A 27,680-nucleotide genomic window follows, 5' to 3' on the forward strand; every position below is an offset into this window, starting at 1 on the left:
AGTGATTTATTTCATAGGAGTTGATAAAAAGACCAGATCTTCTCACAAAGTTATACTGATACCGCCATGGTAGTTACTTATCAAGCAAACGAATTCAACTTAATTTGGTATGCATCATCTCCCCAGAACACTGTTTTACCAAACCAATGAAGGCAGGAGATTTCATCAGTTTTTTGCCAGGGCTTTCGTGGAGACATTTAAGTCTGGTCTGGTAGAACTGTCCATTAAAGCAGCCAGTTCAGGAGGCAGTTCCTGGGTTCCACGTCCAGCAGGCTCCTGCTGGTGCCTCCCACTCTTCTACACAGTCCAACTGTCAGTATTTGGCTCACAAAATGGCTCATCTATCATATTGCATCCTGGGCAGTGATGGCTAGGACCCAGACCCCTGCTTTTACCTCCTGACTCCCTTTGCCCTGCTCTAAGGGCTGCCTCACAGGGAGCATGCACCATGCCCACGCTCGCATAAACACTCCTCAGCACAGCTTCTCCTTCACCGTAGCTGCAGGGCAGGGAGCAGCACCTGCATGCTCGACCTTGTCCATCCTTCCAGCAGATGGCTGCTGAACAAGGAGACAGAGTGAAGTTGAGGGGAAAGCCTCAAATTATCCAGTATACCTGGATCAAACTGGGGGGTAGCAGATGCAGCAGGTGTTTAACAGAATAAGCAGAATTAGCTACCAATGTTAAAATCATTCTCTTGAGCCACAGCTGAGATAGTGCAGATCCTTGATCACTTTTTAGGGTAAGTGAAAAGTGAAAAGCAAAATACACCTGTATGTTATTATGGATATAAGCAACAACATAATTTCCCATAAACTTTATGAGCAGTGACTTTGAAAATACAATCTCCCCAGTACTGAAATATTACAGAACATTTGAAATTAAAACATTAGATCTTGTTTGAGCAAGAAAGAAAATTACATTTTCTCACTACCTCTGAAAACAAGGTCATTTTAATTTTAATTTCTGAGCCAAGCTAGAGGCATGAACATTTGAAGCAATAACTGCAAATTTCCAGGACTCAGGGTGGCAAAAATGGCTTTTCAAATGACAACTGAAGTTTTGGCAATAGTAATGGGGAATGATAAACTAGGGGATTATCTTGAGTGGGGTGTTGAATCAGACACAAAAAGGTAGCAATTTTAGTTTTAATAATATTAGTTCAATGTTCAACATGGGAGCAAAATAAAGAAATCATTACACTTAGCCATTGTTATTGAAGGAATTATTGGTGCAAGTGCCAGACGAGCATCATCACTGTAGATTACTACTGAGATACACACGATATTAAAAATTATCTGGAAATGTCATAATTAATAATCCTGATGCACAACGAGTGGTGTGTGAGTCAGCATCAGCAGTGTGCTTTTGTAGCCATGAAGACAAACACTGTACTGGGCTACCTTAGCAAAAAAAGGAGTCAACAGGACAAGGGAAGTGACTGTTTCCCTCTATTGCACACCAGTGAGGTGACATCAAGAATGCAGAGTCCAGCCTTGATTTCTTCCCCAACCCAGTATGAGATGAGTATTTACAAACTAAGGGCCACTGAGATGATCTGGGGGTTGGAGCACATGATGTACGAGGAGAGGCTGAGGCACATGAGTATGCTGAAGCTGAAGCTGAGAGGGTGAGGTTAGATGAAGTCTTTGCTCTGTAAAGGCAATCTACAGAGCAGAGCACAAGAAAAGGGCAAGAGGCAATGGTGACAAGTTGCAATAAAACATATAGCAGTTGGGTAAATGAAAAAATGCTTTCAAAACATTTCTGGAACACACTGCCCAGACTGCACCATCTCCTTCTTTGGAGATCTTCAATACCCTGCTAGACAAGGTCTGAGCAACCTGCTTCAGCTTTGAAGTTCTCTCTGCTTTGAGCTGGTGCTGGGACCACCTGATCTCCAAGGCCCCCTTTAAACCTAAATTGTACTGTGATTCTGTGATTCATGATGCTTCTCCCCAGGAAAAAGGAAATATGATTCACATTCTGCTTGCAAACAACAAAAATCAGAATCACAGAGTATTCTGAGTTAGAAGGGATCCACAAGGATCATCAAGTCCAGCTTTTAAGTGAATGACCCATATAGGGGATTGATCCCATGACCTTGGCACCAAGTTTTAACCTGACCTAATCTCGAATACCTGGAGACCTAACAATTTGTATTAAAATCACACTTCCCTCAAGATCAGAATTGCAAGTACTTATAAGGTAATTGTGTAACAGCGTATCACATAATAAATGGCAGCATAGGCTGAACATAACACTCCTGAATGGTGAGACAAAGAACACTGATCTGACTGTGCCATACATTTACACAGTACAGTCATTTTTTAAAAACGTTCAAAACCAGTTTTTGTAATTCCCAGAAGACAGTTTAGAATCTCTTGCTTTTAAAAAAATTCAGCTGTGGGGTTTTTTTTCCCTAAACTAAATAACTTGTTTGTTGTGAACAAGAACGAAAATCCCAAGAGTAAAACTCAACAGAAAGAAATTTCACTGGGAAAAAAATCTTTGTGGTATCATTTGCCAGTTTTACGCGTGACCTTTCAGACTTGGAATTTTCATGGACTACTATCAACCAGCCACATTAAAAAAAAATCAAAACAGAAAACAGCATTATGTCATTCCTTCTGCCAAAAACGATGCAAATAGGCAAAGCATCAATAAAAATTAATCTTCCACCTCACTGACAGAAAATAACTGAAATTCATATTACTTGCTTTATGCTTTGAAATAATATATGAATGACTAAACTTAGTGGTGCAGTTAAATATTGTCTAAATTATCTTTGCTCATCAATCAGTATATGACTGATTTAAGGAAACTGAACTTTTGCAGTACACTTGGTTTTTCTACACCAAAAATGGTTGGACTCACTTTTAGCATATGATACCATTTGAAAATATTCATGATATAAATTTTTTATTTCCATGACTCTTTTAATGAAAAATAGAATGAAATGTTAAGTAATTTTTAGGAATAGGACTAACTTCAGGATCCAGTTATTCCTGAAAAAATTGGATGCATCTGTAACAAGCACTTGCACCTTTCAGTTTTTTAACACTGTATTTGTTTATGCAAATACAGGCAAAGTCAAAACACAAAAAATTAAATTAATGCTTGCAAATCCAGACTCTGTCTATGGCTTAAAGCAGAGCTCTTGAAAGTGCTACAAAATCTTTTCAGTAACATTTATGACTTCATTATACATTTATCCAAAAGTCAAAATCTGATGATGACTCACAATAATTTCCAGTATGTGCAATTGCTTTGTTATGAAACTTCACCTTCAGAAATTGGATAATTTTAGCAGGTTGGATTCTCTAGTTCCATTTTACTTTCATCTCACAGCACCATCCCAGTAAAGGAGTGTATTGACCCACTGCAGCTAATGTATCTGAAATTTCTTATTTGATATAGAGAATAACATCTGCTCAAACTCAGGTCAATGTACCAAGCCACATGCACTTTTCTTACCCATGGTGGACTAAACTCTATGGTTGCAGGATCCCCAGGCCCACTCATAAGACTTCATTGGCACACCAAGTCTAATTTTTCAGGTCTTTCAGTGAGCAGGTTATAAGACAGAAGAATATAACTGGTGTCTGAGGAAGAGATGTATTGAGAAAGCATAGTACATCCATTCAGAAATGTGCATGTTGGTCTATGCCTCAAAACCACAAGTCTGAGCTAGGTATAGTGGTTACACATACAGTACCTGATATCACTTGCTGCAGGAATAAAATAAATAAGTAATTATAAATGAATGAGATGAAAACAAATATGCTTCAGTCTCTAGATTTCTGTGCCTCCAAAACACAATGTTAAAATCTGTAATTTTTCTTCATATTCAGGAAGACTGTCTTTTTATAAGTGAAAGCTGAATTTGTGTATTCCCCTTATGCTATGAACCAATTACCTAGTTTTTCAGGAAAGCATCACATATTACACAGCTCTCAATACCATTGCTAGCCCTAGATTCTTGAGTACCTGATTTGCATAAAGCCTTCTCCAAAAGCTTTGAAAAATCCTTTTTTGACCACTCATGGAGTCAGCTCTGTTAAGAATGCTGGGGACACACAGAGCCTGTGCAGAAGGGCGCCTGGTGAGGCAGCAGGAGCAGGGGCAGGATGCGTCTTGGACAGGAGGATGCAGGAGCAGCAGGATGGTAGGCAAGGCCCACAGTGCTGAGCAGGGCTCGAATATAGGTCTGGATGGGGAGAAAGGCTTTGCCAACAGTGGAGTCACTAGGGCAAAGCATATGAATTGAGATGACTACACACAGGTATCTCACACATTAAGGGAGAGAAACAACAGGTCTGGATCTTCTGGCTTGCACCCTGTGCTAATTTTCCACACAAAATATCCTTCAAGGGTGACCTGCAGCTACTGCAGCAGCTGCACAGCACATGGGTGCTCTGTGCAGCCTAGGGAAGAGCTCTATCCTCTCATATCCTAAACAAACCTCATTTGCTATTCTTTAAAGATTTTCCTCTGGTCACCTGGAATCCCTGCAGTCTTCAAACTGCAATATTAAAAAATGGATCAATTTTGAACATGAAATACTGTATTGATTGATCTTATGCTTGAATTTTGCTGTACAGTCTGTGTGAGTTTTCATTATAAATCTCATTTTGAAGGGTTTATGGCTAACCTGTTTCAATTCCCTCTAGACTTAAAACTTGTTAGATATGTTTTACGCTGGGAGATAAAAACTGTCTTGAAAATGAGTGAGAGAAATAAAAAGAATGGTGTAATTTTCTGTAACAGGAAACACATTTTGAATCAAATTTATGAAAGAACTGGTATTTGACAGTCCTTATTTTTCATAGATTGGTATTTTTGAAACAGGAATTTAAATAATTTAAAATGTAAGAGTCTATGTACATCCTTAAGAAGCCACTTCCTACATGTTGGGTAAAAGATACCTATCACTTAGGGCAAAATTACCTTTTCAGTATTATTGAAAGTGCTTGACATACATAAGAACCTAAGAGACTAGTTGTGAATTTCGCAAAGTCCTTCTTTGATGAGGCAATGGGCATGCAAAATTTCAGGGTATATCTTTATTACTTATGCAAACGAGAGAGCCAAAATGACTGAGGTTTTAGGAGAGTCAGGGTGGGACCTGGAAAGTATGCTCGAGTGCTCAGAAGCTAAGTGCAGAAGTTCATATGCAGTGTATAGATAGTTTCTTTTCTACATGATGTGCTGTACCTTGTTTCAGCCTTTTTGTCTGCTTTTCAGACTTGTTAAAACAGTAATACTCAGACCTAACAATTTATTGGCTCAGCCTTCATCAAATAAGTCAGGTCTCAGGTTAAAGTTTTAAGGATGAGGACTTTCTCTTTCCAAAAGTAATAAATGTAAGACATGAAAACACTCTCCTATTGTATAAAGTTCCTGCATCTTTTCAGATTCCATTTCCTACATTTTTACTTTAGCAATTGTTTAGGCATATGGTGTGGTATACAGGCATATGAGGCTCTTAAAGTTATAACAATGAACATGAAAATATCAAAGTCAAATAAGTTCCTCAATAGACAGTTTTGCCTACCTGTATATGACCAATCAATCTCTTCAATCAATTTCCGCTGTTGTCTGTAGTATCCATACACCAAATCTGCAAAATAGTAATGAATTTACAATATTAAAACCAGAAGTCTAACAGGAACTTGAAGTGTTGATGACATGCCACTCTCCAACAAGATTATCACTGTTTTAATTACTGATGAATAATTTACTTTGTCCTTATCTTGGACCCTAAATGCTAAGTAGTGGCTAAACAGAATATAAATGCCATCAATATTGTAGCATATTAAGGATATAAACAAAGCAAACAGAAGTGCTTTTCTATCCTTCCTTCGTTCCTTTGTTCCTTCCTTCCCTCCCTCCCTCCTTCCTTCCATCCCTATTTCATCACAACCATTCTTTCATTCTTCCCCTTTTAAAACAACTCCCCCATGAAGAAACTATGTTTTTTTATGTCCTCTGTCCTTTAGAAAGAACTATTCTAGATAACTAGGAATTCAATGAGTTAAATTTTTGCTTCAGTGTGGTCATGACTTTACATATTTTCTCTGACTTTGTACTGATACCATTTAAGGATAATGAAAGAAATCTTCTAAAATATAATTTCATTGTGAACTATCATCAGCATTATTGAAGGTCAAGTATGTGAAATTACTTATATCTCCATAAACTTTATGGAGACAGAATGTTAGACACCAGATACTTTTAAATCATGTTATATTTTTCTAGAGAAAAAAATCTATCTGTATAAATACTCATCAACTTATTCTGACTACTGAATGACCTTCATTGTTATTTCTATGCCAGGTCAATTCTAGCAACATCAGTGATATGGACAAATAGACAACTATGCTCACTAATAATTATTAATATATGTAAATTGCAGATGTATAGGGTTTTTGAGACTGTCACTTCAAGAGTCATGTTAACTAGCTTCATTACTGTTCTACAAAAGTACAATATAACCTATTTACGAATAGTTGCATATAAGCATGTTGAGAACACATATGGATTGCTTCCTTGAGAATGTGCCATAGAGTTCTCCTTACATTCTGCAATAAATAATTTAATGAAACAGTTTCATAACATCCAGCTCTTTTTCTTTAATGCAGAAAGTATGTAGTCCTGATTACAGGATGTTAAATTATAATTGCTATTTGCAAGGTTACACGTTTATGTGTCTTACAATGACTTTCTGCTACCTATCTGAAGTCCATGTTTTATTAACTTCAATAGACTTCTGCCTCCTCCATGCACTTGCCCTTAAATGTTTTTCTCTTTTCATTCTCCCTCCCTGCCAAAAAAATACCCCTTGCAACAGTTCGAGGCATTCACTTAGTGACTAAGATCAAACCTCACATATAAATACCGGCACTGAAAAGGGATTTACATGCATCAACGTTGTCTTTGGCCCACATTTCCAAGTCAATGTGCATTATGCCTGTTTCTTCAATTAATTATGGAAAAGAAGGCTGTGTAAGTTGTGATTCACAGGTGTTGATGTCTCCAGTTTCCTTCTTTATCCGCTGTCCTAATTGTTACTTTGCACAATCAGTTGAGCATTCACATGCAAACTAAGCAGAAGCTGGGCGTGAGAGCTTCCCACCACTTTTTTAATTCCACGAGTTCTGATGGACACAGAGTGATAGTTTCAATGAACAAGAAAAAAAAGGGCAAGGTTCACTTTTTTGGTGCATTACACACTTATAGACTCAGTAAATCTCATGGAAAGTCTTTAAAAATTCCATGAGGTGTCAGGAGTTCATGCACCTTCTTTCCTCTGTTGTTCACCATATGCCCATAGCCTCTTCACAGCACACTCACAGCATGAACCTTCTTGTATCTGCACGGACTGTCAGTCTTGTCTCTTTACACTATAAATTTGTGACAAAACCAGGGAAGAAAAGCAAATTTCGTCTGGGAATGGACTGAAGATTCATAGCTAGCACGAAGCTAGCAGCAGAGGTAGCAGAGGAAAGTTCTGTGTGATTGTGGGAGGATGAGCCATTCAGCAATTGTTCCCTTGAGCTGCTTGTGTAAACTGCCCTGGGAAACTCAATCGTGCATTCTATTGCTGTGTAAACTGTCAGTGTTAACCAGCTGTAGAGACCAGCTGAAAGAAAATTATTTTATTTCATTTTTAAATTTTATTTTAGTTAAAAAATTGACATATTTACAAATTTTGCCGATGGTATATGACAGCAGGTACCTCTGATTAAATATTGTATTTAAATTCTTTGCATTTAATTTAAATGAATACGATAATAGTAAGAACATCTTCACGAAAAAAAAGGTAAAACTGATGCCAAATTTGTGGGTTTTTATGTAAATCTATGATACTTACTAATCTGGATAAGCTTGAGAATCTGCATGACTCCTGTCATACTGACTGACATCTCCAGCCAGTGTCTGAAATAGTCTGAATTTTATTGAATGAGGTGCTGCATTATAAAGCAAAAAATCCTTAATGTTCTCTTTTGTTTCCAGGAAGCTGTTGAACACATTTCCATAGATTGTTGATTTATTTATAGAATAGGGCAGTTGGGTTTCAGTATTATGTTTTAAACAGTTTTACAGTTATCTTTCTATGCCTGTTAAAGAGACATGCAAGATATCATTAAATGTTTTCATCCCCCTTTTTCTACCCTCATTCAAAGACAAACTTTCCTATCTGAGGATGTGAGATTTGTTTCCTTTTATATTCTGTCCAAAGACTGTGCACCCCAGTGCCCAAGGCCCACAAAGTCAGGAATAATGTGACAAATCCTCTCCTACTCATGACAGGTAGCAGGACCAACTGATTTGTGACAGAATCTGTCACATGTTCAGCCACAAACAGAGAAGATGATCTCTGGTTAAAGCATAGTACCAGGAGTAATAAGATCTTGTAGATATATTTTCCTGTTTAAAAGGTATAAATACTCAGGTTTTCTTCCTTCTGACATGAGTCTGATATTCCTTTTGCACTTACTGATCTTGATTGAGTTGCTTTTGATTTTCCTCTGTGAATGAAACATTCTGATTCTCAATGCATAGTTATGCGTAACCAAAGGTGAAAAATGAATAGCTTTAATGATTAACAGAAAGAATTGTCTGTGAGGGAGATCCTCTTGATTTGATACTCTGTACCAGGAAAATGAGTAAGAAAAGAGGAAATGGGACCTTAAACCTCTGAATTCTGTTTTGTCCTTTATGTCCTTTGTGTCACAGCAGTGTCAAGACATACCAGCTGCGAGACTCAAGAGGAAAAGGAGACAACATCCTTACAGTTTTACCTCCACTCAGCCTGAACTTGTGAGTTGCACCTTCAGTGGAGCTGGCATGTATGAGATTCTGACATCAGAATGACTTACTTATGGGAACTGGGACACATTAAGTAATGTCAGCGTTTGTGGGATCTACAAACAGGGCACTGATGTTCTGCATGTACAGTATGGGTAGGCACTATGCATTGACATTACAAACACCATTTGGTCCTGGGAAGTCAGATATCATTCAATATTTTCCTCCTGTCCTAAAATCTAAACTGAGAGCAAAGAGGATAGATTCTAAAGCCTTAAGTGGATAATGGCAATGGTTACAGTCATGGAGATAAAGGCTGTGTTGGTATTCAATGGGAATTCCAGTTTACATGGGCAAGATTCAGCTCATGGTTCTTAGGCCACAAAAGTGCACAGGAACTCTCGAGATACCAGCAAGGATGAGAGAAGTCACTGAAAAATGTGGTAATTTTCTCTTTGAGAAATACAGAAGCTCTTGTTTTAAACAAACCGTGTCTCATGAGATCTCTGCTATATACACTGATATAGCAGTGTATATTACTGACTGTAGAAAGAGGAAGCAAGGAATATCAGAAGCTTACACAAGTTTGGAAGTGATTTAAAAATCCGTGAAGGAGAAATCCACAAATACCTCTTAAACTACAAATAAGCCTGCCTGATAACCTGTCTCTGACAAGAACCAGTAACAACTGCCTAGGAGAGTGCATTAAAATAGGGAAAATATATAATGAGAATTTCCCAGTATAATCCTTCCAATTTCATCAGTGGACTTAGTGAGCCAAAAGTGGTGTCACTGTGTTTAAGATACACGCCTCTTCACTGGAAAAGAATTAGGAATTTAGAACAAACTGTAAGGGTATGACAGTAGCAATGCTTATACAAAGTACCTGAAAGTAAATCTGCACATGGCTAGTGGCTAAGAAGTAGGACACCAGACAAAGCTGCTGCAAAGAAGTCAAAGAGAGCAAGATGAACCATAAAAATGGCATAATAATAAATTCAAAAAAAAGAAGTTACACATGATTAAAAAAAGAGATGCTTGGTGCTTTTCAAATACAAAAAGAATACAACTAAATAGATCAGGGAGAGTTTCATTACACATGTTCTGCTTCTGAGAACCTTAAACAGAGTTAAAACTGCACGAAATCACCTCTGACGATAAATGAATTGTTTCTTCAACAATTGTAATGTCCTTATTTTAGCCTCTTCCATTGACAGGAAGGTCACAGGATCCACTTCTATACCTTTCATCGATCTTATGATGGTGTAGCTTCATTGCCTCCAGTGAAATAACTCTTGGTTTATACCAATGGAGGTAATGAAAAGATTCAGAGCACAACCTGCTAGTAGCCTTAAAGTTCTAACAGACAGTAGCTATTCCTTTAACAGAATGATCTACATTTGCCTGAGTAAGGTCTCTCTTTTACAAATTTATTTAATTTTGTAATGCCATCTGTAAAATTCTTTAAAAACACAAAAATGCTTTAATAACCCACCTCTACAATTTCATATATTCTTTCTCCCTGAAAGTCGAAGTGTCTAAATCTTTTGTCCAGATGTGTCTGAGAACTCTCACACTCTTAGGGAAATTTAAAAATCCTTTTTTTTTTTTTTTCCCCACAGTTTCTTCTGTGTAGCCTTATTTCAGACAATGGTACGTGCTCAGGTGTATATAAAGAGAGTCAATTCCCTTCATTATGCTTGAGTGTAGGTTGCTCTTTCCAATACAGATTGACAAGTGAGACTTTTCCTGCACTAAATATAAAGCCAAAAAACCCTGTTCTTACAATTTTGCAGTTGTTGTGTGTATTCACTAACATTAATTGTGTTGAAATCTTATTAAAAAAAAAAAGAAAAAAGAAGAAGACTGATTTTTTTTAATTTAAAAGTAGTTATTACTAAGCACCAGAGTATTAATAGGCACTCTGTTTACTTCACCTATCACAACTCTACAGTGAATAGTGCCATGAATTAAAAGTGTAATCCCCATAGCATCAGCTAAAGCTTATAAATCACATTTAACCACAATTTTCTAGTGCATTTGTATATGCAAATGTAACAAGGACTCCAGTTTGAACAATTTAGGTTCCACCCCTCTGGAATTTTAAATGTCTGAGCATGCCAAGTGGAAATTGGGAGGGATACTATGGGGTGCGATTCAATGTGCTTAAGTTATCTGCCGCCACCTTCACTGACTACAAGCAAAGTAATAGGAAAGGTTCACATTTAACTGGTTTTTGGAAAGTTTTTTAACAAAGCTTTACTATGTTTCTTCAATGCTTTTCTGCTTGTTAATATTAAAAGCTACAGACCAGTAAAGCTCTACAGCTTTGGTAATATTTATCTAAAACTCTAGAGAACAGACCTTATGCAAGTAATCTCAAAGGAGCATTTACTGAAATAAATGCTTTTTTAGCACAGTACGGACTGTGAAGTCAAGTTGTCAGAAACTTTCCCTTTTGCAAACTATTTAAATAGTTTAAATAATCTTGTTGGCCCTAATGAACAGTCTTATACTGGATCCTATGAAGGTGTTGGCAGAGGGGTATTAAGAGAAATATATTCTTTAAAGGTGAAAGTCTTTAATTATTTTTTCCTTTCCCGTTTATTTCATGCTGGAATTGCAAATTCTACTCAACCACTACTCCTCCAGTCATATTACAGCAAGTTTCCTGAAAGGTGGCTCTTTAAATAACAATATCTCCTTTTGCTTCAGGGTGGTATTTACTTGAAATGTCTCAATGAAATTATTTTTCAGTAACAGAGGGGAAGAGAGAGGTTGCCCTGGATGATTTTCTTATAAGTATTCAAATAAATCTAGGGATTATGCCACATACCTTTTATAGAACCATACCAACATCATTCTACTCCCTTGAGGAAACTATACTCACAACATCAAGACTGAAAAATTCCAAAGCTCATCATGAACACTCAGGAACAACTGCACATCTATAAAATTATCTCCTCTGTTTCATACAAAATATATGAACATAATAAAAACAATACAACTAAAAACTTGTAAACATATCTAGAACTTGGTATTTTTTGACAAATACTAACAATTATATTATATATATGCATCAGTATGTCCAGATAAATGTCTATCTATAAGGATTTGTCAAAAAGGGGTATAAAAATATATATACACATATATATTGCAAATTCTTATGATTACAACATGTTTTAAATCTCATGTTTACTCTCTTCCTTTAGCCATTTCTTTATTGCAACTCATCACATAAATATATCATTTGGAAAAGAAAACAGTGGCTCACGATTGCAGAGAAAAATGGCACTGGCATACAAGAAACACAAACCAAATTCAAAACAAACACACCTAATTTATGCTTTTGTGTTCATTTTTGATTTTTTAAAATAGTTTTCTTTTTTAATAGAAGAGCAGAATTATTAATATAGTGCCATAAGGGAGATCACAGAAAAAATAATCAGAATAATGCAATTACTTTAAAATTAATTCATCATACAGTGTTTCACAATTCACTGAGGTGAGGAGTCAAAATCTATGCTACCTGCTATCCTACAGGTCATCTGACTGTGGGACTAGAGAGTCACACGGCCACTTATGCTTTTTCCCACTCCACTCAGGTTCTCTTCACCACGAGCACAAGGCAGTACCTTCCCTCCTGTCGTTGCAGATGGCTTGTATTTGCCTCTCTCAAGGTGCTCTCAAGGACCAACTGCCCCATAGATACATATCTCCCCAGGCAGAGGAAGAAGTGAATCTGTCTCCTGATGTTCATAAAGTTTTCAAACCAGCAGGATGTACTGAAAGGGGGAATCAGTGTCAGTAATACCTTACATAGAGCTAACGCTACAAACGTAAATTTTAAACTGTTCTGACAGCGTTTAATTTTGAAAGGGTGTCTGAAAGATCAATTATTTTTTAAATTAGAAACACTTCTTAGATATGAAATAGGCTCCAGGCTGCTTCATGATATCCAGACCAAGAAATTCTCAGCAAACCCTAAAGCAGAATTTTAAGCATTCAAGAGACTTTCAGGTGGAGAACTGAGGTATCTGTGAAGTCAGGCAATTATTTCTCAGCATTTTCAGGACTTGGGTAATTTTGGGCTTGGGTGTCTGACTTCTGCCTAAGTGTCACTTTTCACTCTGACTCCTGCTGTATAAAATGACAAAAGCCTTTGGAAATTGTTGAATAGGCCGAATCATACTTGTTGGCTCTAAATACAGCTTAATACTAATAGAGATCTCACCATGATATATTTGGAATGTATATCGAATTTAACCTTTATGGCACAACCTAAAATCAGAAATGATTGGAAAAAGAAGTATGTGTCACATAGGTTCAATAAAAAATAAATTTAAATGCACTCAGCCAGAGTTTTTCCCAGGTCTTTGAGCTTTACTCAGAGACAGTGGCAGTGGGAAGGGGCTGACTGTTAGTTGGGAGTCTGGTGCTGTTGGATGGAGCTGAGGTTCCCATAATCCTTATCCAGATCTTACAGCTACCAAAGACAAACAGCACCCCAAGTTTAATTAGTAACGCCTCCGCTTTTGGTGGGATATCATTTCATCATTTCAGTCCAGTTATTTTGAAGTCGATTTCAAAAACTTTTAAGTCAATATGAACAGAACAAATGACATTGTTTCAGTTTCCTATAATTAGTTTGGGAAAAAAGTCACATAAAAATAAAAGAGTAACGAAAAAGGGAGATGGCTTGAAGTTCCAGTGGAAGATCTGGGTTTTCCTCCATATTTTGCCAGCTGCTGTGCCATGTAAGTAGATTGCCACACCACAGCTGTATTTTCACACAATTCAGGTACCTAGTGCTCACACTAAATAGACTCTTGCTGACCAGCATGTTTTACTCGTTTTGAAAATCAAATACTCAGTATCTTGTCCCCTGCTTCATCAATATATAAAAATATGGTATATTATTCTATAGAACAATATTGTTACTTCTACAGACTACTGAAAACTACATGGTGTACTGATCGCTCTTGGAGGTGATTGTTTATTGACACTTTTTTTTTTCTTATGCAGATTTCATAAAAAAAAGGATACCAAATAAAATAAGGCCACTACTATTTTCTTCACATTGCCTTTCTTGACTTTAATTCTCTTCAGTAGCTTGTTATCTATACTGTATCTACCATTTCATATAGTTTTAATGTCAAATGCGGTTTCATGGTTTATGTATGCCCAAGAGAGTAACATGACGGAAATGGGAATCTCATCCTAGTCCTGAGCCAATCACCCACAAAACTGAAACTTCACAGACAATTTTGGAATTCAAATACTAATAATATTTGGAAGTACAGACCGAGACTTTTTGATCAGATATTTTGCATGATCTATATAGTCATGTATCTTGCTCCTTTGTATTCAATGAATATGCTCTTCATCTTGGAGGGAGAAGGTAAATCTGACTGGGAAGCCATATAAGGCCCATGTGAAGGCAGACAAAACACAAACCCACCATATAGGCATACAAACCTCACCTACCCATCCTCCTAATGCCTACCTTATGTACATTTTACATAACAGTAATAGGAGACAGGATACAGATTTGTGATTTCAGAAAAAAACAAAAAAAAAAAAAAAAAAAAAAAAAAAAAACAAAAAAACTCTACAACATTGTTTTGTTAGTTCATATTCTTTCAGCTCTAACCTCTGTTGAATTCTATCAGCATATATAAACTAAGTTGAACAAGGTTTGACCCAAAATGTGGAAATAACAACCCCATAAGATGATAGATACATGGTTTAATCAATCACTGCAAACGTGAAATTTCACCTTACTGCAATAATGATTTCCTCATGTAATCCAACCTTTCACTGAGGCAGTAAAAAGCCTTTTCCCAGGTCTCAGGTGGTGGTGACACTCCATAAAAGCCTTAATTTGTGCACTGAACCACAAAATGGAGGTTCTGACCTCTTGTTACTTCCAATCCTACACTGAATGTTTAACACAGTTTGAACTGAGAACCTTATTGCATCAATCCTCCTAGGACCAGATTAGTTCAATACAACTGAAAGGTCATACATGGTGGCAGTCAGCTGTCAACACTGCATAACGAACTGCAAATTGACTGTGACTTTCTAATAGTAAGAAATTAAATCTTTGAAATGAAAATCTGGAAGCCTGAGAATGTCACCATGATTCATAGGCAAATTTGTACTAAACACTGCAACATGAAGAAATTAATTACTATGTACCTAACTATTAAATTTGTTTTCATTTATTTGTAATGACTCATATACCAAGATTGAATTATTTTTATAGCCAATTAATAAAGTAATGAATTGTTCCATCAATTAAGAGTAACCAGAATCAGAAAAACATTATCTAAAAATGCATAGTGAGTTAATGGCATAAGCATGCCTGAATCTTGTAATTAGATTTCAAGGCACCTAAAGCGTCTTGTGAAGTCATTCCTACACTGGGAATCCACCTACCTAAACTCTTCGCTGGTTCAGATCTTAACTCCCAGCAGAACTAAGGGATTTCTTCAGTGATGAAGAATTAATTCCAGAAAGAGATTTTAACACTGAACTCGTACTCCAGGCTCCCAAAATCCTCAAAGCCCTTGATAAACACATCCTGTCCTCAGTCTAGGTGTAGAGCAATAAAACCCTGGGTAAAGGCATTAATTAGCAGCTTGTGAAGTGTGTCTGCCTGTCTCCTTCTCTCTTATGAATATTTATATAAAGGTTTTATGGTATGGGGAAAAACTTCAATAGGTGGGATCCAGAGTGTCTTCTGTGAATATCCTTCGAGCACATAATTGGGGCATTTTGTCCTAGGGCCATTTAGACACTTCTGCCATTGTGTTGAGGAAGCCTGACTTACATATCATGCCTAGTATTGCAGAGTTATGAATAGGGGATGGCCAGAAAGTTTCCATATAGACTTAAAAGCAGCCTCTCACTGCCTGTTCTCTTATAAATGCTTCCAATTAAGGGTGCAGGCCCAAACAGGCAAAATGAACAGAGTACTAAAACTCCCTTCTTTAAGTAAGCAAGGAGAGTTTAAACTTAAAGGCACTGGAGACTGCGTTGGGGAAAATAAAACTGCTGAGAGGAACATACAGCTGACTTTATACCAGAACAAGGTGTGAGTCCCAATAATATATAGCACAGAATCACAGAATATGCTGAGTTGGAAGAGACTCACAAGGATCATTGAGTCCAATTCCTGGCCCTGCACAGGACCATACCCAAGAGTCACAACCATATGTCTGAGAGTATTGTTCAAACACTTCTTGAACTCTGTTGGTGCTGCGACCACTTCCCTGGGGAGCCTGTTCCAGCACCAAACCACCCTCCGGGTGAAGAACCTCTTTCTATTATCCAACTTAAACCTTCCCTGACACAACTTCAGGCCACTCCCTCAGGTCCTGTCACTGGTCACCACAGAGAAGAGATCAGTGCCTGCCCCTCCTCCTCCCCTCAGGACAAGTGCAATGAGGTCTCCACTCAGTCTCCTCCAGGATGAACAGACCAAGTGATCTCAGCCACTACTCATACAGCTTCTCCTCAAGGCCCTTCACCATCTCCTTTGGATGCTCTCTAATAGTTTAATATCTTTCTCATATTGTGGTGCTCAACACTGCACACAATACTCAAGGTGAGGCTACCCCAGTGCAGAGAAGAGCAGGGCAATCACCTCCCTCAACTGGCTGGCAACACTTTGCCTGATGCCCCCCAGGACACAGTTGGCCCTCCTGGCTGCCAGGGCACTGCTGACTCATATTCAACTTGCCACTGACCAGGACCCCCAGGTCCCTTTCTACAGTACTGCTGTCCAGCATCTCATTCCCCAGTTTGTACAGACATCCAGGGTTGTCCCACCCCAGGTGCAGAATCTGGCACCTTCCCTTGCTGAACTTTATATGGTTGATGATTGCCCAGTCCTCTAATTTGTTGAGGTCTCTCTGCAGGGCCTCCCTGACCAGCACTGATGGACCCCAGCACCTGCAAAAAAGTTTCCAATTACGCCAACCTTGGAACCGCTCATTGACCTGATGGATCTGCCTATTCCTATAAATTTTATTCCTCATTACCAGAAGAATTGAGGAAATCACTATCTGTGCTTCTGAACCGTCTACCAATCCTCACAGGGTTCTGAAGTTTCTTTTGGTTGCCCTCAGACTTCTCTTTGTTATTTCTTCGCTGCCAGTTTGAACAACCAATAGGAGATAGTAATCAGAGGGTCTTAATAAACTGGAGAGTTTTATACATATAAATATACATACATATATATATACTATATGCATATGTATTTATATGTGGCTATGTCACAGAGAAGCAAATTGAAAAGCAAATGCAAAGAAAAGCAAACTGAACTCCTAAGGGGTGGCAAGATGAAATAACCAGCACAATGTAACAAACCAGTAACACTTTAATGACCACATCTAAAATGGTCAAATGGCCCAAGAGGACAAAGCTTAGAGAAATACTGCAGGTGCAAATCTGAAAAGCACCTCTTGAACACAAACAAGCCAAAGCCTTTCTTCCAACATGCACAGCTGACAGGTCACCCAGTGAACAGCAGATGAGCCATTAAAGAGTGATGACTGCACCATAATTCAAACTGACATTCAAGGGACAGCAAGGGTGGCAAATTAGTGAACTGACACCAACTTTTAGCAATTAAAATGCACAAGTTTTTTTCAAAGTTCCCTAAAATAAAAATACTTCCAGTTTAGATAGCAAGGCCACTTTTCAGAAGTCTTCAAAATGTCCAGTAGTTTTCCAGAAAAAGAAAGAGTTGGTTAAAAGATCCAAGAGAATATGGCAAAATGTTGCAATGCATTGATGATTCAGTTAATTAGATTGGGTAAAACTATGGTTTCAAGGAAGTTTGAAGAGCTATAACAATCAAGGCAAACATGTAACAATGCTAAATGATGTTTAGCTTTGACAGGCATAGCAGCAAAAACTAATTGAAAAAAAAGACACTGAAAAAAACTCCTACTTTTACTTTGTCAGGTTTTCAATTAACTTTAGCAGCTGATAGAAAAGACCCGGGGCATCCCTGGACATCTAAATCAAGTTCTTAATTCAGTGTACAGTTGGAGTTCAAGTAGAAATTTGGAAATGTGTGAGAAATAGTGAAGAAAAAATATTATTGCCCCTTAACACAAATCACCAGTGTGGCTTCATCTGGAAAACTGCATTCTGTGCTGATCTTGCCTTTTCAAAAACAATTAAGCACAATAACATGGGTGAGAAGGAACACTGATGAAAGTGATCTGGGAAAAGTTCCAAGTAAAGCGAGACAGAAAACGTTAAGAATGCTTATTTTGTAAAGAAAACAAACATAAAGAATAATGAATGTTGCTAAGATGAAGACTGGGAACTTTTGTTCCCCTCTCTTTGGAAGAACAAGAACACCCGGGGGCATGAATGCGAAAGCTGAAAGGAAGAAAATCAGTAAAAGGATACACTTTTTTCACATCTGCCTAGGCAATTATCACTGCAAGAAACTGCTCAGGAAAACAGCTAAATGAAGATTGAAATAGCTATAAAGATATCAAGACTATTTAGAGTTATCACAATACATGTAGAAAGGTACCTGGCATAGATGAGATGAATGAGAAAAGACTGGGGAATATTTCACTTCTGCCTGCTGTGGGATTTCATGCCCATTCTTCTGAAACATCTGCACTGGCCTCTGTTGGACAATACTAAATTTAGGGATGACCCAACATGGCTATTCCCACTATTTGCATACCATACCATGGTGTTTAAAACAGTGGCAGTACTTGTCCTAGATGAAATGCAACTTCTATTAAAACTAAAAATAAATGTTACTTCCTGTTCTGTGATAGACACTCTACTTGCATCCAGGCAAACAAAAAAGCTAACTTCGAGAAGTTGGCTGAAGCAAGTGATATGACTGACTCTTCCCTTGCTTCAGTTGACGAGAATGTGTCCATAGATGCTTTTTATAGCAATGTCTCCCTTAAGACTCTGAAATTCTGTCAGGGAAGCAAAACATGACTGAGAACTAATATATCTAATAAATGGAAAAATCTCAGATCCATCATTTGCAGCTACCTCATAGAACTGAGGATTGCATTACTCTTACTTTTGTGTTGCAATATCCATCTTGTTCAAAGAGTAAATGCAGGTTTTAGCCAGCACCGTATTTTACTGCCAACAGGTTAGCAAAAGCATATAGAGCTTTTGGAAAACTCCATAAAAGAGTTTGGTGTAATAAACACCTGAAGAAAAGTACAAAGATCAGTGTTTACAGAGCCATTGTGCTGTCTACTCTCTTATATGGGTCTGAATCATGGGTCATTTACCGTCACCACTTGCGACTCTTAGAATGCGTCCATCAGCGCTGCCTCCGTAAAATCCTAAACACCCACTGGACTCGTGTGACTAATGTGTCTGTTCTTGAACAGGCAGCAGTTTCAAGTATTGAGGCCATGTTGCTGAGAACACAGCTGTGTTGGGCAGGGCACGTCTCAAGGATGAAGGACCACCACCTCCCTAAGATCTTGCTTTATGGTGAACTTGCCACTGGCTGCTGCAAGAGAGGAGCCTCGAAGAGGAGATACAAGGACTCCCTGAAACAACATCTCAGCTTTGGCCATATTGATCATCATCATTGGTCTACTCTGGTCTCCAATCGGGAGACATGGAGACACACTATACATAACGCTGCTGCTTTTGAGAACACATGCAGAATCATTCTTGAGGAGAAAAGACAACGCAGAAAGAACCGTGTCTTGCCGATACCACCCAGGGAGACATTCCGCTGTGCCTTTTGCAGCCAGATTTGTCTATCTCGTATTGGCCTTTTTAGCCACCAGCGTGCTTGTAGCAAGCGTGGATAGAATCCTTCTCAAATCTTCATTCGTGAAGCCTAGCCATGATGATGATGATTTTATTGCCTTTGTAAGAGAATAGGATTGAGTAGATTTTGGCCTAACCAACACTGCAGAGTACACTTTATGTTGTGGGCAATGGTATTTTCAAATGTGACTCCTCACTGTACAGTTCACCCTCAAATCCCAACTACTCTAGAAAGGCTTATTTAGGTGACTACTGCTATCATTAATATTGCTTTATTCCTCCAGACAGTTTCTAGACATTCTGCTTTATCCAACTGTCTTTGACCTGGAGAGCGAGGAGAATAGTCTGATCTCGCCATTGGTCCTATTGCCTCCTGTAAAGACACTTGAGATACTCCTTAACAGTACACCTTTGCCTATGCTCTTATCTTTTGTTGCAACTTGTAAGGAAATCCTTGCTGCAATTGCCCGCTCCCATGGAGAAAGACAACTTAAATGTCCAGTAAAACTCCCAGACATTACAGTACTTGACTGTTTTTCCTCCGTCTGGATGAGATTATGTTGTTGCTTGCACTGTGATCATCCATCCGTCAATGCTCCTCTTCCTTACGCCTTGAGCAGTTACCATATTTCCCATTATAGTTTTAATGTCCAAACATCTCCACTAGTGAACATACACAGGGGCACAGTAGGTCTTACGAAAATAATTCTGGGAACTTACAGCTCTTAAATTCAGTTAGGGGCGAGTACCAGCTATTCTTGCCGTGTTAATTCAGAGCTCTGCATTGAAAGATCTGCCTCTTCCCACTGGAAAGCTGTTGGGTAATGCCATTTTCAAGGAAGGCCAGGAAATGTAGTTAAAATGCTCTCTAAATGCAGCTTTGTGCAGTAATTTAGCAAATTCATTTAGCTAACAGTGGTATAAAATGATCAACTAGCACTAGATGGATACTGCAAAAAACCCGTGCTTAAGCTATAGTCAGTGAACTGTTTATTTTCTTACATTATTGTATTTATTATTTTTAACCTTGTCATCATCATCATCATCAAAAGCAAGCCATCCCTAATACAAATCTACCATTAAACTGTGGAAATATCCTGCAGCAAATTAATTAAGATACGGAGCGGAAGGATCTTTTACTTTCCCTAGCTGAGACAGACAAAGCTGAGACAGGTATTATTCAATCTTGCAAATTAAACTTCTACTGAATAGCCAAATAAACACGGTTTGCCTATTGCTACTCCACCTAATGTTTGCACTGTAATTTCATTTAAATGCAGGAAAAAAATCCAAATGAAGATGCTATGTATGATTTATTTTGGTAAAGGTAAAAGAGGAATATTGTTTCAATTACTTTATTCTTACCAGGGCTGTGAGCTGCACCAGCAGAACAATTTTGCCTGAGGAAAAATGAGTTGGAGGACTAGACTTGAATTCTTTTTGTATCCAGTGATGGCAGATGTACAACTCTGACTTACCATGCTTGCTCAAGCCGCTCTGTGTCTTGCCTTTCAGGTGTGTTGGCCATTCCTGCCCAGGTAAGACTCCCATCATACCCAGGAAGGCAGTGAGGACTGAAGCTGCTAAATTCCCAGTCCTATAGAAGCTTGGTATGAATTCACTTGGCTCCCAGTGCTGTAGGCAGGTAATGAGCCGAGATGACTATGGTGTTTTCATGCTTCTACATGTCCAAGTAGAGATTGTAAATAACTGAAGGATTTTTTCCCCCTTTGTTTCAGGGATGTATCCATTCTTCATCTAACTGTTAAATTTTTATGCCCCTTTACAGATGAATGATGTATTTTGATTGTAACAGGTGACCAGCATTCAGTTCTTTCAAAGAGAAACCCTTAAAAAACAAAGTCCAGCTCTGATTAAGTCGACTATCTGAATTCAAAGCATGTCTTGACTGCTTTCCATGAAAACAACCGATCCTTTTCATGGGTTAAGGCCATTGTAACTTCCTCTACACATTGAACAGATTACCATGGACACAATTCAGACTCCTTCCATTGACAAGGTCCCTGAAAATTTACATAAATCCGCAGAGAAAACAGGCAGTCAAGCTTTCACTTTCATGAATATTGTGATGAAACTTTCAAACAATACATACTCTTGTCTCCTAAAATACAGTTTACAGTAAAAAACTGTAAATCAGTTAAACAGAAAGGAAAGAATATTTTAGATAACTGTTTAAAATGGTCTTTTAAAGTAAATAAACACTACCTAACTACCTTAGGCTAATTAGCTGCAAAATCAAAATATCCTATTTGTTTGGAAATATCCTATGTACAATAAAAATGCTTCTCAGTTGTGCCATAATAGTGAACTTTTTTATGGCGAAAAAATCCCTCTGCAAGTTACATCAGTGCATCTCTCACATATAAATCAAAAAAAAGTTATAACACCTTCACTTGACCAATAAGATGCACTCAATGCAGTCTGGCTTTGCTGACTTTGACGTAACTAGACTCCTACAAATCTAAGGAAGGTACATCTATTCTCCTCAGACCCATTTTTTTTTTAATGTCACTGAAATCAGTTTTGGTCCATAAGACATCCCTGCAATTTTGCATTCAAGGACTGTGAAAGAGGAGAGGCCAGGATGAGGTCTCCTGGCTACTGGATTTACTGTAACTATGTTTATATATCATTATTAGGAATTAATTAAAAAAAAAGACCTTGGGAGATTCCAGTCTCCCAAATTCAAATGCTTCTGCTGAAGGATATTGTGTACCTAAATGACATGAATTCTTTTCAAAATGTTTCCCTGAAAAGCAACAATACACCTGCTGTTACAATATGCCTCTTGAGGAGAAAAACAGATCTTTCTAAGGAACCTGGATGGGTCCTGTTAGGCTAACCTTCTGGTGAAAGGTATGTTATAGCATGAAGATCAGTGCCTTACTTGAACAATCTCTTACTCCAAAGGCACCAAGGGATACACAGCATGTCCCAAATGTTTCAGTTTATATTTCTCAGTTTATTGTAATCTAATCTTTAGTCTTCCACCCCTCTCAACTCATCTAGGGCTAATCGACATTGTGTCTTCCCTCCACAAAACCCTTCCTCTGCTGGTTTCCATGACTTTTTCAGCAGCTTCTGCTCCTACAAAAACCTTCCTGTGACTCTGCTGTGCACAAGTGAAGGAATTTTCAATAATGAAATATATATTTGTGGGGTTTTTTCCTAACAGAATCACACTGAGGTTTTACATTGACCAATATTTTCATAGTAAAGCCCCTTTCATCTAACAGTCCTCATGGGGTTTAATTAAATACTTTTCTTTATCTGCAGCCTATTTTTTATAGTCCATAAAGATAATTACAAATTGAACATATTTCTCTTTTATATTTAAGGATGGAAATTTTACAGGGTTCAGAGTTAATTGCTAGTTTCTTTGACAAGCCTGGAATTACTTTTAAGTCAGACTATCATGTAACAATTTTAATAACAAAGCTCCTTCTTGTGTCCCTTACCCACCCAAGCCTCTCCGTGAGAAACTGTAGCTCCATTAAAGGAACAGGAAGTTTTGTCAGTGATTTTGCTGAGATCATTAAATTCAGGTATGATCTGAGAGTACAAGAAAATTATTATCTAAAATGTCCTCAATTCATTAGCTTGAACACAATTTCTACAAATATACTGGAAGAAATTTTTCCCTTGCCTTATTTTCCTTTAAAGCGAAGTAGCCCTTATGCTTTAAGTTATCTGCTCATCCTAATACAGGGTTTAAGAATTATTTCCAGTCAAAATACATATCTTAGAAAAGGAAAATAGGGAGTTTAGTAAAAAGCACTAGTTATGCTGAGTAAATTATTCAACCTTTTATTCTGTGAGAGAATTCTAGTAAGTAAAAATCCTTAAGCTGGCATCAATAACCATGCATGCATATATGCAGTAATCTCTCTCTGGGACTTCAAAGCTAATCTTGAGGTTGTACCTTAAATTCTACTCTTAAAAGGAATCTGAAAACAAATCAAGCATCTTAACCCTCATCTGAAAAAGACATGAATCCTGCATTTCTAAGTGATCTTTGACCAAAGACATGCACAGAATAGATGATAGTTGGGAGAAAAAACTGGGAAAATCCTTCTTTAGACCATAAATACCTATCACTAAAGCAACTATATTTCATATATCCACATAGTTTTCTGCAATTCACATAATATTCTCTGGTAATCCATATCATTAACTTGTTACTTCAGTTTTACTATCAGGTTCAAGGGACTTACATCAAAGTAAGTCTCTTCAAAAAAGAAAATAGTTTTCCCGGGAAAAAGCAATACATAAATTATATATGGTTTTATTTAAGGGAAATGAAAATTTTCCAAGCTTCAAATGTTGATTATGTGAAGTTACATATAATCAGTGATGAAGACTACTGCCTCTTTCCAAAGCATAGGTTTTTGCACAGGTATACCAAAGTAAAATAAGAGAATAAAAAGAGAAATTAAACTTTTTTTTTTTTTTTTTCACTCTAAGAGACTGGCATATGAAAGCAGCAGAAAGTGCTTTACCACACATACACTTTACCACACAAAAGCCCACCCTGTGCAAAGGTCTCATGACTTCATCTGCTGCCAGGGCAGGCTCCTGTGTCACTGAAGAATCAATACTGGCAATGGCTGAGGGATGGCTGCAGTTGTCAAAGCATTCAGATCCTTTTCCTAGGACCATCTTGGGAGTAGACCAAGAGTTTTTTAGTGGCCACATTAATTGCTGTGACCTGCTCCTGGTGGTTATCTCTCTCCCAGAGTAGTCAAACATCTATTGATGTGCATGCTGGGTGTCAGGTGAGGACAATAAGCCTTACTGCAATAGGAATAAGCTTCTCAGTCCCCATAAAAATGACACCTAAGGGCAGGCCGTTGCCATCAAATTAACTCTCCAGGGAAAATGAGCTGTCAGCAATGGGCTGAATGATGGATGAATTGTTCTCTGAGGCCACATATAACATAAAGATCATTTCTCAAACATTTCTTTTTCCTTGTATCAAATTGAAGCTCTGCTTTTCACCTATATAATTGTGCCTCAACCCACATCTCAGATTTGATTTACATCATTATCTTCCTAGTCCCCAGGGTGCCATTTATTTTTCATAATTTACCTTTATCTGCACGGTTTTCTTTTCTCAGCATACTCCTCTTATATTGCTGATTCATAGGCTGAGCCCTGTCATCATCAGCAAAGCAAACTCCTTCATATCTAACCTACTTTTTTATTAATTGTCATGCACTTATTTTCTCAAGGCTTGTCATTATTCATTTTGTCATAATCAGATTAAGGGTGAAGGAAGATCTTATCTATGCTGAATGCCAGGTAACTGCAAACTAATACTTTAACATGACTCAGAGTTTTTTTGAGTAAATAATAGAAATCCTATCAGTATTAATTGGTCCTCCTGGCTGCCAGGGCACTGCTGACTCATATCAAACTTGCCGTCAACCAAGACCCCCAGGCACTGCTTTCCAGCATCTCATTCCCCAGTCTGTACCTACATGCGGGGTTGCCCCATCCCAAGTGCAGAATCCGGCACTTTCCCTTGTTGAACTTCATATGGTTGGTGATTGCCCAGCCCTCATTAATTTGTCCAGGTCTCTCAGCAGGACCTTCCTGCCTTTGAGGGAGTCAACAACTCCTCCCAGTTTTGTGTCATCTGCAAACTTGTTCAGTATCCCTTCCAGTCCAGCATCTAAGTTATTTATGAAGATGTTGAAGGGCACAGGGCCCAAGATGGAGCCCTGCAGAACCCCACTAGTGACAGGTCACCAGTCTGATGTTACCCCATTCACTATTACCCTCTGTGCTTGACCTGTGAGCCAATTGCTCACCCACCACATGATGTGTTTATCCAGCTGTGTGCTGGACAGTTTGTCCAGAAGGATCCTGTGAGAGACTGTATCAAAAGCTATATTGAAATCCAAGAAGATTACATCAACTGGCTTCCCTTGATCAACTAGGTGAGTTCCCTTGTCATAGAAGGAAATCAGGTTGGATAAGCAAGACTTTCCTCTCGTGAAGCCATGCTGGCTGTGACCAACGACTGTGTTGTCTTTCAGGTGTTTTTCAATGCTTCCCAGAATTTCAGGGTTGACTGGGAGTTGATCATTCTTGCAGTCATGGTTCTTCAGCTCTGGGCACTGGGACCCCCTTGGTCAGTTATCTGTTTTGAACACAGTGGCAAAGAAAGCAGGCTTATTGCTTTGTCTCTGTCCCTATTTGTGAGGTGACCATCCTCATTCTGTAATAAGTTGATGATACTTCTATACTGCCTACTGCCATTAATGCATTTGAAAATACTCTTTTTATCGTTCCCCACATTTCTGGCCAGCTTCAACTCAGCTGAGTTTTGGCCACATGAACTTTCTCCCTAGAGTGGCAAGGAACATCTCTGAATTCTTCCCACGTCACTTGACTTTGCTTCCACTGGCCATACACCTTCCTTTTTTGCCTTATTTCCAAGAGAAGATCCTTGCTTAGCCAAGGCGGCCTTCTGCCTCACCTGCTTGACTTCCAACACTTGGGAATTGCCTCCTCCTGTGCCCTTAGGAGGTGATGTTTGAAAAGGGACCAGCACTGATGGACCCCAGCAGCTGCAAAAACATTTTCCGAAGGGACCTTACTTACTAATTCTCTGAGCAGCCTGAAGTCTCCTCTCCTTATATCAGGATTGAGGTTTTGCTGGTACTTTTGTTTCTGTCAGCAGAAATTTTAAACTTGATCGCTTTGTGGCCACTGTGGCCAAGACGGCCACCAATCTCCGCTTCACTCATGAGATCCACTCTGTTGACAAGTAGCAGATCAAGGAGAGCACTTTTCTGAGTCAGTTCCCTTAGGACCTGTTCCATAAAGTTGGCATCCAGGTTTTTTAGGAATCTTCTGTCCCCTAGTTCCTCAAAGAATAATTTGTCAGTGTCATCGTCCTGTCCTGTCCAGTCTCTAGCAAACTCCCACCATGACATCCACATTATTTGTTTGCCCCTTGATTCTTACCCAGAGGCTCTCAACTGTGCCATTGCCAGCTGTGAGCTCCATATATTCTAATCCTTCTATTACATACAGCGCCACCCCTCCTGCTCTTCAGCCCTGCCTATCCCTCCTGAAGAGCCTGTAACCATCCAACAGGGCACTCCAGTCCCAGGCCTCATCCCACCTGGTTTCACTTATGCCAATGTCACATCTCTGGGACTGGGCCAAAGCTTCGAGCTCCTCATTTGTTCCTTGTGCTGTGTGTGTTGGTATAGAAACATTTCAGGTGGGGTACATTGTAGCCAATACCTTAGGAAGCAGATTGAGAGATCTGAGTGCTCGTTTTCTCAAGTTTTGGCACACCATCCCATTGCTCATCACTGATGAGCCTTTTTTTGTTCCCTTCCCCCTTCCAAGCTAGTTTAAACCTCTGTCAACAAGCCCCACTTCCTCCTATGCTGGAAGGAAAGGCAATGACAGAACGTAACAGTAGGAAAAACGGTTCTGTTGGTTTTATTGGTATCTTAATACCTACTTTTATGTTTATGTTGTTTGAGAGGCTACACTGGTGTATGTATGATAATAGGCAGTTCTCATGCAGGCACTGAATACTCCACATTTTTGGCCATATTTTGGACATCTTCCTACATCAAAGAAAGAAGAGGATCATGTATAAATCGAATCAATCCCTTCCTTCAAATTTAATTTGCTATATGGTCATTTGCATTAGCAATTAACTTTTTTCTTATTTCTGTGCATGAGTCACTTAAATCCAAGAGTAGCTCTTGGATACTATTTCTTACCCTATGTGTTGGCTAGGGTATTATATAGGGTTCATTTTCTTCACAGTGGCTGGTATGGGGCTGTGTTTTGGATTTGTGCTGAACACAGGGTTGATAATATAGAAATGTTTTTGCTATTGCTGAGCAGCACTTAGACAGAGCCAAGGCCTTTTATGCTTTTCATACTGCCACACTGTCAAGGAATTGGGGGTGCAGAGGTTGGGAGGAGACACAGCTGAGACAGATGACCCCAACTGACCAAAGGGGTATTCCATACCGTATGGTATCATTCTTAGTATAGAAAGTGGTAGGAAGAAG

The 27,680-nt window shown here is 38.5% G+C and overlaps 1 protein-coding gene across 6 annotated transcripts in view; it reads right to left on the minus strand.

Moving 5' to 3' along the window:
* PTPRZ1 (protein tyrosine phosphatase receptor type Z1) overlaps positions 1-27,680 on the minus strand; it is a 136,220-nt gene that overhangs the window by 90,044 nt on the left and 18,496 nt on the right. For 5 of the 6 annotated variants that reach the window (XM_027720811.2, XM_027720810.2, XM_027720813.2 and 2 more), the window contains exon 2: positions 5,558-5,623. In XM_027720811.2, the coding sequence (XP_027576612.1) occupies positions 5,558-5,623 (66 nt within the window). Of the gene's footprint in view, positions 1-3,477; positions 3,550-5,557; positions 5,624-27,680 lie in introns of those variants that run through there. The other variant, XM_039383741.1, reaches the window with a different exon arrangement.

The sequence above is a fragment of the Pipra filicauda genome, unplaced genomic scaffold, assembly GCF_003945595.2.
Source record: "Pipra filicauda isolate LSUMZ 115617 unplaced genomic scaffold, ASM394559v2 scaffold113_size4260070_pilon, whole genome shotgun sequence".
Lineage (NCBI taxonomy): Eukaryota > Metazoa > Chordata > Aves > Passeriformes > Pipridae > Pipra > Pipra filicauda.